This window comes from Mytilus galloprovincialis, chromosome 7 (genome assembly GCF_965363235.1).
Source record: "Mytilus galloprovincialis chromosome 7, xbMytGall1.hap1.1, whole genome shotgun sequence".
NCBI classification, from domain to species: domain Eukaryota; kingdom Metazoa; phylum Mollusca; class Bivalvia; order Mytilida; family Mytilidae; genus Mytilus; species Mytilus galloprovincialis.
The window spans coordinates 84,821,547-84,835,233 of NC_134844.1; the positions used below are offsets into that span (position 1 = coordinate 84,821,547).

The 13,687-nt window shown below is 32.2% G+C and overlaps 1 protein-coding gene across 2 annotated transcripts; it reads left to right on the forward strand.

Annotated features, from left to right (window-relative positions):
- The first annotated feature begins 3,409 nt into the window (after positions 1 to 3,409).
- On the forward strand, positions 3,410 to 12,238 carry LOC143083881 (uncharacterized). Of its 2 annotated transcripts, none has more exons than XM_076260256.1 (3): positions 3,410 to 3,557; positions 5,165 to 5,634; positions 9,766 to 12,238. In XM_076260256.1, exons 2-3 carry the CDS (start codon positions 5,181 to 5,183, stop codon positions 9,963 to 9,965), a joined length of 654 nt encoding a protein of 217 aa, XP_076116371.1. In that variant the 5' UTR covers positions 3,410 to 3,557; positions 5,165 to 5,180; the 3' UTR covers positions 9,966 to 12,238. The 2 variants fall into 2 exon arrangements, with proteins under 2 accessions (XP_076116371.1, XP_076116372.1); XM_076260257.1 differs by having other exon boundaries at positions 3,511 to 3,626.
- The last annotated feature ends 1,449 nt before the right edge of the window (positions 12,239 to 13,687 follow it).

A 13,687-nucleotide genomic window follows, 5' to 3' on the forward strand; every position in this document is an offset into this window, starting at 1 on the left:
AGACAGCGATCGTCTGGAAATGAACATTCTTTATTTAGGTATGTCGCAAGGTCAAACTTTAGAAAAATTTGGTACCCCATTTCCACTTTTTAGTAGATTAGCTAAAGTAAAGATAAGTTTAGTATTTTTACTAATCAGTATTTCAGCTAATTTAATATAAATTAAATTCAACAACTTTTTATTTCAATTATTGTTGAATTTTTATTTTTTTTATTCCAGCTAGAGCACCAACATTATATTTAGAAATATAAGCGACCGTTTTTTTTTTTTAAGGGAGCTACCGTTTGATTTTTATGGGGGGGCTAGGATGAAAAATTTTGTCCTGCATTTTTTTTTTAGCTGTAATCTCTGTCCTGCATTTTTATTTTTCACTCTGTTCGGTCCTGCCTTTTTTTTATAGTTTATCCTGACTTTTTTTTACCTAAATTGTCGTCCTGCCTTTTTTTTTTACTCAAAACTCCTGTCCTGCCTTTTTTTTTTACTCAAAACTCCTGTCCTGCCTTTTTTTTTTACTCAAAACTCCTGTCCTGCCTATTTTTTTCAAATTTCATCCTAGCCCCCCCCCCCCCTAAAAATCAAATGGTAGCTCCCTAAATAGGAAAACAAGAGTTCATTAATTACACCCTAAAATCCACCCTAACAAAAAGCACATTGATAAAAGTCGGTAGAAGCGTAAGAGTAAATGATGAAACTTTTTTTGAACCAGTGACGGGGTTCAAGAGGCATAGTCCGCCCTTTGATCTCACCAAAATACAATTTATGTCATGCTTTTGAAGTTTTAAAAGATTTTATGGCATATAATCGTACAATTTTCCCCATCTCTCCTCGTAAGGGGGTCTATAATCCGTGCTATGCAATTATGCCCATCCCCCCCCCCCCAATAAAAATCTTCGATCCTCTCCTGCGAATTTTACCTGATAACTAAACTTCTTGTATTTCCTTGAATATTGCTTGCTTTACCTTTTTTTTCTTTTTTTACCTTAATACATCCTGTTGGAAAGATGCGTGGTTCTGTCTTCAGGTGAATCCTCCTTCCTCGGCTGTTTCGGCGCTGTCCACTACAACCTCCAGAGGTGCGCCGACTGGGGTGATCAAGTCCCAGCCCGAAACCAAACTATGTATCATATGATGTATTACATGCCGTCTATTTTTCGGTTATGATACCCATTTCTAATCAAGTCAAAACTATTTTTCTGCAATTTTAGATAAAATCTTTACATTAGCAAATTTTGAAGTTATATGGAGATATATAAAGTTATTATAAGGATTTCGTTGTACCTTCAAAAGATAAAAACCGCTTTCAGAAATACTACGATATACTTTAAAATGATCCCGTATTGGGTTGATCTGCGTCCGATGTGCTAAAGAATTTTTTGTTTCCTCATTTATGTACTTCTATGGAATTTGAAATTTGGTGTAATAAATAATAAAATATTAATTCAAGATAATTCTTATTCAAGTAGTTACTAGTGCTATTGCATAAATATTAATCTAGCACCAAGAATTAGTATTTTAATTCCATAGTGATTTTCAATGAAATAATTTGCTTTCAATGTCACTTGACAAAAGGGAATTAACTCAAATAATCTTCGTATATTTAAATTAAGGTTATTTCCCTTATATTAGATACTAAAATAACATCTTAGACAGGTGGAATTAGTTGCTCCCCTGTCTCCTCTGTACCCTGTCCCTTATCATCAGTTTACTTGCTAAGCGGCAATGGGACTTGGAAATATATTTATTAATCTTTCAGCCATGATGCCGCAGGTAAAAACATTTATGAATCGAACCGATGCGGACTGCATAAAAATAAAATAATTATGAATAAAAAAATATAAAACATTTATTCATTGACAATTGTTATTAAGAAATATGGATACATAAATAATATATAACACATACAACTTAAACTAACATGTAAATAACCATAATCTGTAATGTTATAAGTTGAAAGCATGGAACAGCTTGTGACAAAATGCAAACAAAATATGCATGTCTTTGTCCGATTATTTATTACTTTTCATTACACTGCAGCTGTGTTCTCACTGCAAATGCACATATGCCATGTGATTGACACAAAGCAAATCAGTCCACCCACACAGTACCATTGACCGTCTTGAGGTGTGATACTATATGTCCTTTCTTTTTTATTATGCATAATTTTACAACAATCAACTCTTGTCCTATATTTAATAGAACAACAAGGATGTGTCCATAGTACACGGATGCCTCACTCGCACTGATTATTTTTTAAGTTTTGTGGAATATGAAATTGGGGTCAAAACTCTAATTTGGCATTAAAATTAGAAAAATCATATCATAGTAAACATGTGTATTAAGTTTCAAATTGATCGGACTTCAACTTCATCTAAAATTACCTTGACCAAAAACTTTAAGCTGAAGCGGGACGGATGCCGGGACGAAAAAACAAACGGACGGACGGACGCACAGACCAGAAAACATAATTCCCCTCTTCAGTCGTAGGTGGGGCATAATAAGAAGACGGTGTATGATTGACAGTGAGACAACTTTTCACAACAGAAAAAAAAAAGACACTGAACTTAGTCGCATGAAAACTTGTTTCTTTTTTATATTGGTGAGAGTCTGGATCAGGGTCTGGATGTAATTTATTTGTGTAGTCTTTAATTTGGACACCATTCTTCTCGTTTATCATGTTTCCATATTTTTTATTTTCTCGTTTCTGTATTTTTCGGTAGTGGGTGCATTATTCTTTATTCTTTAGGACTCATGTTAAAGAGGGGCGTCCGTTTGGCTTTAGTGGATGTATTAGAACGGGTCTTTTTTCTGTTCTAAACAGGTCAGGATATTCATTTTCAAAATCCTCCTGCCCATCTCCAATCAGAAATTCAAGTGAACGTTCCCTTACTCCAAGAAATATCTGCAATAACTCTTTATACAGCCAGTTTGTAATACTATACAAATCCTTGATAACACTAAATGTCGCGCGTCCGTAGCTCTTTTATGGATTTACCATCATTGTGAAAATGCATGAAATATTTGCAACTGGACGTATGGAAAGAACAATCAATCAATCAATCAATGTAAAGTTCAATAACATAACTTGGTGTTTTGTGTTGTTTTTTTTTATTTCTACCATAAATAAATTAGACATAATATTCTCATTATGATTATTGTTATTATTATTATCATGGTAATTATTTATTATAACAGCCAGGCCCACCCACATAAAACTAAAAATAAACCGTGGAAAACACCTTTTATATTTAGATCTTGTGCAATAAGTAGTAAAGGATGTTGCAACAGCTATTTATCTTTAGTGAAACGTTTACCTGCGTTTTACCTGGATAAGAAAAATTTGCAACCCAAACGATTTAAAAATCTCAAAATTTGTAATTAATTTACGCTCGACTGGATATTTTATGAATGGGAAGCACATGGTATTGAAATTTCCCACATTTGATTGGTTTAAAGTTCAAAAGGAGGCGGAGACTATCATTTCTAATTTCGAAGCTGACTCATTCAATTTATATGAACAGAAAGAATGTTGCTTTAAAGCTGGATTTTATTTCATTGTGGTAAGTCTACATATTTCCCACGGTTAAAATTGTTAGTGTTAGTTTCAGAGTATATTATTTTCTAGAAAGGTAAGCATATATTGTCAATTTAGTTAAAATTTGAATCAGAATATTAGTATTATCTACGATTTTGAAATGAAGTAAAATTCGAAATATTTTAAAGGACATTTTGAAAGTTTAAATAAGATTATAGGATTAAAGTTCGATAAATAAACATTTTATCAAGTTAAGAAATTTAAACGGAGACAATTGTCACTCTCTCACATACCAAAGCCGCGATCTCGTGGTATTTTCTGTACGTTGTAACGTATGTAAATTAAAATACGGTTTCAAAATGCCTCGTGTATTTGCTCAGATACAAATAAAAAATATTATTTTTCTTGCTTTCCTCTTTAAGTTTGTTATATTATACCATGTTCTGTATAAAACATTCCATAAAATTATTAAAACAAAAACATGCATTCCGATTGTGTTAAATTGCACGCTGTAATAACACGTTTATGATTTACATTACCACGAAATGCATAAAAAAAACTCCGGAAATATGCATGCATGCAATGGACATGTAATAAGTTAATAACTTGATTATACTGAAATATGACAATCGGTGAAATCAAACCATTTATGATGCGTAAAATTAATAAATTAGAAACTTAATTGTCCCGAAGAGTTGTAAATGTCAAATTAAATTACAAATTACATGTTCAAAACATGGCATTTTTAACTTTAAAGAGAATCGGTTTGCAGTTTTTATGACAAAAGTTGAGTCATTTCAATAAAAAGTGAAGTAAAACGTTTCACTTTTCATTATTAAAAATTGCAATTCGATTATTAAATTTATTGGATAGCATAATTAGCAAATGAGATTTAGAATTATAAATAATTTGTATGGTGTTGAAAATTCTATTCAGGGACGGATTCATTACTTTTTTTTTATTGCCATTCGTACCACATCAAATCGGGGGAATATAAAATAATTTCCGTATAATATTCTGGTGAGTAGTTCCGTCTTATTGTCTTCATTTGTTTATTATTTCAAATCTTACAGGAAAATTGCTAACTAGTAAATGATAGGTTAATTTCATTTAAAGGAAAATTGTTCCCTAATAAATTATAGGTTCATTTCGTTTTAAAGGAAATCGTAAAAAATACTGTGAGTTATTTTGTAATTGAACAGAATATTTTTAGTAGAAGTTATTGAAAGTTTCAATTATATTCTCGGATAATTGTCTTTTAGTATATTATTGGAACTATTCATTCATAAAGAATTCAGTTTTAAAAAAAATGTTCTGGTAATACAGATCATTGTCCTTGTATGGATTACATAATCATGATAATGCATAACACATATGCCCAACATTTCATATGCATATTATCCACTCCCACATATATGCACGTGTAATTATCGAACACGTGGTAAAGATGATGTTTTGATTATTTGCAATTATGTGCATTAAATGCAATTCGTTTCTGTTATCATCTTCTTTCGTACATGTAGATAAATGTTACACGTGCCTAACACGTGTTGACCTTAGAAATCAAATACAATTACTTTCACAATTAAACTAATCAATGAAACTGACGAGTTTTTTTTTTATCTTTTTCAGATCAAAATATATCAATATGTATTCGACAGTAGTTATATTTGTTAGTTTAAGCAGTTGTTTACTGGCAGAAGATATCCCTTTTTGTGAGGATGGATTTTATTACAACCGAGGCGAAGTCGAGTGTGTTCAATGTTCTGAATGTGAAGGAGCAAATCTTATTATCAGAGCCCCTTGTGGTGGTGATCAGAACACTATCTGTGGACCGTTTGTCGAGTTTGACAAATTCCATCAAAGTCCCATTGATAACGTAAAGCCAAATCAGACATATGAATGGTTTGACAAGACAATTGAGGATAATCAGCATACGAACTTTCCAACAACAGTGGATCAGGATAAGAAATGGTATACTCTAGCTATGGCGCTCCTGGGAGTATTGTCTTTCATTTCACTTGCTGTTGGGATATACATTATAGCTGTGTGTTTTGTTTGCAAGAGGCGAAGACGAGAAAAGGAAATCATCTGTGACCCAGGTAAGAATTCATCTGCTCAATATGTATATAAATAATTGGATTATGCCCCATCTTCAACATGAAGAACAACAATCAAGATTCCTATCTAGTATTTCGGTATGAATCGAATTGGACTTTTGTATCCTGACTGTTAAAAATTAACATCCAAATTCAATTGATGTTTGTATTTACTATTGTGGATTCATTATATTTCGTTGGATACCAATTTTCGTTTGTTTCGAGGGAACAGATAAATCGCGAATTAAAATGTTCAACACATGATAAATTTTATATAAGCCTGTATGCAGACTTTGGCAAAACCACGAAATCAAATATCCACGCCTAAAAAGTTTTCCTTAATTCACGAAAATGGGTACTCGCGAACATTGGTACACACGAAAATAACTGAATCATCAATAGTATTTAATGTATATGATTACTCCAAAACTCTTAGGATGCATGAAAATGCATGATGAATGATATTTTTTCCACAAAAATGTTGGTACATGTACAAGTGTATTGTTAGAGTATCCAATCAGACACTTGTACACGTACAAAATCAACTTTACAATCTAAAGGACGATTTATTAACTTTCCCACCCTTCTGACAGTTCGTTGTTGAATAAATTCTTATCTTTATCATGTTTATCATAAAAGATCGTTTTTTAATCTTTTAAACGTGTTTGAAGCAAATAATGAAAATGAGAAAACAATTGAAATTAAGAATACATGGAAAAGTAGTTTGAAAATTAAGAAGATAGCAGTTTGATATTTCAAAATTTAATTTTGCGTTTCAAAAGAAGCTGTCAATCTCTGGTATCCTGTGTCGAGATCTCTTACAAATCATATTATTTGATTTTTAAAAAAATAAATCGATATAAATAGTTTTCAGTTTATATTAATCTTAGCCATGTAAGTCATTTAGTAACACGTGTATACATGTGTAAGTAATTCGAGATAAGGTGCAAAATAAATTTAATACTGCATGTTCGTACATTGTCGTAAGCCAAGTGAATATATTCTTGAGAACATCGACCTTTCAGACCTCGGCACATTCCACATAGTTGGTTATTATGATGAACTTAGTTTAATAAAACTTGACCTTGGGTGACCTTGGGTTTCTTGTTTCAATCCTATGGCACCACTTCATGAGTTTTGTACACTCGTGGAATGCAATTAATGTAATGATACAGTTATGTAAACGTATTTTGGAGCATCTGTTTGAAACCTTTCCAAGTATATAAATTCTTTTGTTTCATTTAAAAATAGCAGCTTGCTACGTTTTTTTCCAAAGCAAAATAATCTTTATCCAATACTTATTTAAATATATTTTATATACTAAATGTTCTAAAGCCCACACGAGTTTCGGCAATGAGCAATATGAGTTTACGCTTCATCTGACAGTTAGGCAATAAATTACACAGTCTACACATTCTTGATGTATCGGTTTTGCTACCTTAGCATCTTAGTACCTATATTGTTCATACCTAAAAATGCAAACATACCGTCCATTATTGTCGTTCGTAATAGAAATGAAACGTTACAAAATTGAAGGTGGCACGGTAGACTCTAAGATAAGTTTGAGAGCATAATCATAGACAACAATTGAGCAAATTCATCTCATTTAGGGGGTAGAAAAAAGGGAAAAAAATAACGAAAAATATATTTATGTAACTTGGCGAAAAAAAATAATAAAGTGGCGAAAAATATATTGTTTTGGCGAAAGATGTGGCGAAAAAAAAATTGACTCGGGGGAAATCCTGGTGGCACCCATATACTGAAGGGAAAGAAAGAGCAAAACAACACTGCCTACCTTCACGTTAAACAGATATATTCTGTTTAGCCTTTGTAGAATTTATTCAAATTCAAATATGTAATGTCGTGTAAACAATTTGTGACATTCATTATCAAAATAAAAACAATGCATTGCAATTATAGGACGAGAAGTAACCATGTCTAATTAAGCATATTTGTAATGTAACAACTTCGCTTCCTTGATCTTTGACATATCCTGGAGTTGTTTATAGTTAGAGTAAACGACTGTCTTGGTCATAAAAAGTAAATTTAAGGCCTAATTATTGACACCTATGAATTGTTTTGAAAATGTTTTATAATGTTATGTTGTTTATTGCTATGATTCGTTCATTTGAGAAATAAATTTCCAAAATTTGCATAAAATACATTTCGAAAGTCGTCGTGTAATTTAGTAGGCTTTCGATCTATTAGAGTATTTATGCATTTGTCTTTTTTCATGTAACTGAATAAATATAAATGTTGAAAAATACGTGCTGGTATTAAAGGAGAAAATCTGACCAACCTATCTTACATAAGTTTCCATTCTATACAGCGTTTAAAAATACCATTTGAATTGTCTGATTACGGAATCAACCTATATGTTTTCATAGGACATGATTCTCTGCTCATATTACAGTATCACTTTTTTATGTAAACCTTAAAATAAAGATCGAAACAAAACTTGAACCTACCTGACAGTTGCTAAAACCAAAATCGTTACCCGATAATTCATCGATGAACGGACACACGGACCGATAGACATGTGAGTGTACGAACTTTTCAAAATAGATATTAAACGAGTATCTCATTTTTTGGATCGATAAGGATTGAACACAATTTCGTATCAAACAGTAGAACCCCGTACCCATTGACGAATTTGTTTCGCCTTTTATGAGATACATTTAAAATATCTTTCAATGGTACTTTTATACGCATAGTACAGTGTTGTTTTATTCTCATTTTGAAGGTAAGAATGGATAGAATTATTTTCTGGTTAGTTTTGATTTGGTGTTTTATGAGGTATTGATCCAATTCGTGACTACTATTATTATGTTGTAGTAGTCTCGTACCCTATCCACTGTAATTAGAGGAATTTTAAATGTTATACCAAAGAAATATCAATTTATATAAATAATAACTTTTTCTTCCCGTTGAATAAACTTCATGTTAAACTCGAGTAAAAGAATATTGTGTTTCAACGAGATGAAACATTTGATTTACTGCTGTAAAATCATTGAATGTGTCCGCTCCCACACATTTTTGACGAAAAAAAGAATATATTTTCATTCTTTTAGACACGAACACACCCATTTAGTCTTTACTATTTCTTCTTAATTATCTCATTTTTCTACACGGTTAGATAAATTTTAGCAATTATTGCGGAAATTTCTAACCGGAAGATGGAAACACAAGCCTCGTTTAAAGGTATGGGTTTCGGTCTGTCTGAACTCCCACAAAGAAACCATTCACCAGGTCAAGTAACGGGTCACGACCATCCGAACTGAAAGAATGTTGAAGTATATGAATGGTTCATTCATAAAAACAGCTGCATGCATTGTCTCGACTTAACTTACAACATGTTGCATCAATTCGTTTCGTCTGATAGGAAATATTATAACTATTGGCAGATGTTTCATAATCCATATTTTCACCATCCTTAAAGTAACAATACACGGTCACAGAAGTACAAATTGATATACAACATATATATCTTTTTGATCATAACGAAATGACATGTATGCATATCGACTAATGATTGATAGTTTTTAAGGTTATTTTAAGCTTGTATGCATATATTTGAGATGTCAGTTTTTATGTTATTTTTAGCGTGTATGTGTTGTGTACAAGATGTAAGTTTGTACAAATTATAATTTGTACACGGTTTTTGTACAAGTTATAAGATTTTTTACACCTACCTTCTTGCAACAGGTGATACAGGTTTAACTTATGAAATGTACCAGTGTTATGTTTTAAATTCAAAAGAATATTCGTCAACCTAACATTTAGTGCTATTCTCCTTGCGATCAAACTGGAAATGGGAATACCTGAATGATTCTTGGCTTGAAACACATGAACTGAAAACCTATGAAAAATGTACCTAAAGTACATTTAACCCCGTAGAAAATGACATTTCTGAGATATATCCAGTGATAGTTATTAGCTTAATGTACTGGAAAATAAGCATATCTAGAACGATTTTCTACCAGGGTGAAAAAAATCTTTGAGTGCTTTTCATATTCTGGTCATTTGTTATAGTTCAATTTCAAATTGCAACTTGTACCTGACATGTGTTGGTCAAAGTGATGGAAGGAAATTGAAGAACTTTGATGGTATATTAAATTTTCGTTTTTCTTTCAGAATTGTGCACGACAGCGGGAGCCAACCAAAGATCCAGACTGGTGCAGTCCTCGACAGTTCCTTCCAGGGACCGTCTCAAGACGCATAGGAACACTTACACGCTGGACGAGGACTACGATGCTGATAACAGTAATCAGACAGTTTCATCGACGTCATCACATTATGTGTACTTCAAAACGGCTGAACCACCGAATGTGTGAAACTTCTTCTCATAAACATATAACTGAAAGTTTGAATGATATATCTTTCAAGCGCGGGTTTTTCCTGCCATCATGGAACTAAGCTTGACAATGCTATGATAAGAAAAAATCCACTCCGAGAATGGCAGGTTTCGACATAATCAGTATGCTGCTTATAAATTGCATTGCTTGTTATTGATTTGAACAAATAAGTCATGAACATTTATTAATGCCAAGTTTTGTTTTTACATCAGCTGTACTGTTGTAAACATGATTTTTTTGGTACTTTGCATAGAATTCTGTACAATTTTTCAGTCGTTTGTGTAATGGTACGTTCTGATGCGTTTCGATTTAATTCCGATTTTGGAACCCTAGTTACGTTACATTGAAGAACTAAGCCATTATTTTCTGATAGCCATGGGTGGACTTTTTGCAGATAATGGCAAGCATGGCATTAAAATAGATTATAATACAACCACCGGAAGTGAAATGAATAACACAAGAGAGTCATGAACTTTATCCCTTTTACCTCATTTTATCATTGTGAAAGGTGAAAATTTTCTCGATGGGTTTAACTTGTTCATTAAAATGCATTTTCACTTAAGGGGCGGGACGAGAAACGCGTCGGACACCAAAGCGTAACAATGGTTTATTGGAAAATTGACCAGTGTGCCAAAACAACACCGTGACCCGTTTTCCCAGGGTCAGCAGTTTATCATAAAAACATATGAAAAGGCTGCTATAGTTTTGTTTTCATCGAACGGATATGGGTCCTTAACACGCACTGTATACATTCAATTCCTGTCCGGAATAAATTCATTGTTAGTCCGAAACACAATCTTACAAATCAGATGTGCAGTGAATGGCGGGACTCGAGCAAAAGATTTTAATTCAATGATGACCTCAATTGTATATTAGCCCAACAAAAGTTTGACCCTTTTTGTTGAGTTCAGATCATTCAAATTTTTGTTCATTCATAAAATTTAAATCGTTTTTTTTAGCGAATTTGATGCATCTTTATTTTGCATGTTTTTAGCACATCTCATGTCTTCCCCTATTCAAAGGCTGGACATTTTCACATTAAACTTGCTCGTATGTCAGAAACATTTTACATTAAGCCTTATCGTACAAATCTTTTCTATTATTTAAGATTGTTCATGTATTTTTATTGATGGCAAAATGAACAGGTTGTTCAAATGATCCAAACTAAATTAAAGTTCGTTTTTTAACATTTTAAATAGTTTTGCAAATATTTGAAAGGTGTGCTATATTTGTTTATTTGTTTTATCTTTTGTTACATAAAATTGAATGTCAAGATAATTTTCATTGATGTGAAATGTCATTTGAAAGATGTTCTTTGAAGCTGAAAAAATGACATAGAATGAATAATTCCAGATGTTAGTGTTTGTTTTAGCCCTGTTAGTGTTCATTTGAAGTCGTAAATTATACGAGTTTAGTCAAATGACATTATGCATCTTCATAAGTTATCCATACTCCCACGTGCACATCATATTCACCACATTACCTTAGTTTTTTTCTCCCATTAATCAAAGGTCATTAGACAAAATGTGTTCATAGTATTTTAACAGTGTTCAAAATGTAACCACAGAAAGTGTTCTTAAAAAGTTAGCTAAAATCATTTTACTTACCGGTAATATATCCCCAAAATTTGTGGAATAAAAATTGCACGAAAAGCACTCGTTTTCAAAAACGTTTTAATGGACAATTTCATTTTTCCAACACTTATGCATTGTGTGCGACATACGTAATTCAGTTGTATTGAATATTCCCCAGAATATACTCATATCTTACTTTAATTCTGATTTTGTTTTATTTCTGTCAAATTCACGTTGAGATTAAATATTTGAAATGATGTATAATATTTTCAATTGGCTCTCAACGAGGACTATTTTTCTTACTGTATCTATCAATTCAAATGTCTGTTTGTCCATAAAAAAGACGTAAACATTTTTTTTTCAACTACTAACGCCATGTGTTCACTTATTTTGTGTTTAGTTATTTTATTTTCTATATGAATGTTGGGAGCCAACATATTAGTTGAGTTTTTTTATTTTTACTTTTTCAAAACCTATTGTCCTATGTGTTCATTGATATTCTGTCTGTCTTTAAAGTGTTCAAGGTGAAAGTCAAGCGACCTTAAAAAGGTCACGACCTATAGATTTTTCATTGTTACTTGTTATGATCTGTGATATAAATGTAAGATTATGTTCTTGTACATAAACTATCAAATATGTTTTTTTTTTATAATTTATTGAAATTAAAATTTGAAAATACTTTTCTGGTTATAACTGTCATTTTATATTACCGCCTACACCTCGTTTGTTCATACAGGATATTATATAACTTCTTATCTTTGTCATATTTAAAACAAATAGAAAACATTTAAATCAACTTAGTTTATTCTAAAAATGGAACCAGGTAAAATATTTCTTTTCCGATCATAGTTGTTGAGTCCTTCATATTTCCTTTAGATTTGTTTGATGATTTCCAAATGTTTGATATAGACAAATTTTCCATATCTAACCAGAACTTATTGATTCTAACATGCTAAACTACCAAAGCAGAACTTATTGATTCTAACATGCTAAACTACCAAAGCTAAGATGGTATTTATATTAGTGTAATACTCTTACGCCATATTGGACTTAGTCAAAACATCCGCTTTTGTCGTAATTTTACTTTGATTGAAACCCTTAGTAATTCTTGTATAAATCTTCCCCTCAATGCGATAACTATTTTAAAGTAATTCCAACCCGTATTATCAATATGGTTCCCGTACACTTTTTGGCGGTTCATAGTTATAGCTCTGTCCGTGTATCCGAAACACATCGATTTCAATCGGCAATCCTCGGGTAACTCCGCTTCTCTCCTTCTAATGAGATGCAATCGTAACTACTCGGCCATTCTCGCTACGCAGTACAATTTCTTCGTGCAACCAGAAAGGCCGAGTTGTTCCGATTGTAATTAGATGATGTACGAAATCGACCGAATTGTGACGATTGACATGGATTTCCGGTTGGCATCTTGATTATATTGCTGGATTGACATGAACTGTATATATACTTATTCAAGTTATAAGGAAGGAGGAAAAGACTCCTGATTGATTTAAGGGTCCAAAGGTCAATGTCACCTCTACTGAAAAACAGGCAAACTAGTGGCCGAATGGTACCTTGAGTTTCTCTTGCTTGATTTGAATACGTATTGAGATGAAAGATATTTATCGTTTATCATAGTTGGGAAGATGAAGACGCCTATTGGTCTTTGGGATGAAGGTTAAGAAAAAATAGAAAATAGAAAAGAAAAAAAAATGGTTTCCGGATGATAACTATACTTATACAGATGAAAGGTATAGAAAAAGCGAAGAAGCTTGTTGATTTTGGGGTCAATATGTCAAGGTCAATATCACTAATTATAAGACTATAAAGTGTTTGAAAGAATGTTTTCGATGTACTAGTAATCTTCTGTATTCCTTGCTTGAAAGGGAAGAATTCAATCCATTATAGGGTCAACAGTCACTATTACTTAAAAAAAGAATAAATGAAAATCTATAAGCATATTTGGTATATTTGCCAATGAGACATCGCTCCACCAGAGACCAAATGACATAGAAGTAAACTAAGTATATGTTACCGTACCAATGAGCAAAACCTGTATACCATCAGCTTTGAAAGACCCCGAAATGTAGAATGTTTATGTATACACACGTACACCTTATAATATTG

Bases quoted from the DNA above. Each gene is read 5' to 3' on its own strand.
- LOC143083881 (XM_076260256.1), top strand. From the start codon at position 5,181: ATGTATTCGACAGTAGTTATATTTGTTAGTTTAAGCAGTTGTTTACTG. The intron at 5,635-9,765 runs GTAAGAATTCAT...TTTTTCTTTCAG, and splicing joins GGAAATCATCTGTGACCCAG to AATTGTGCACGACAGCGGGA.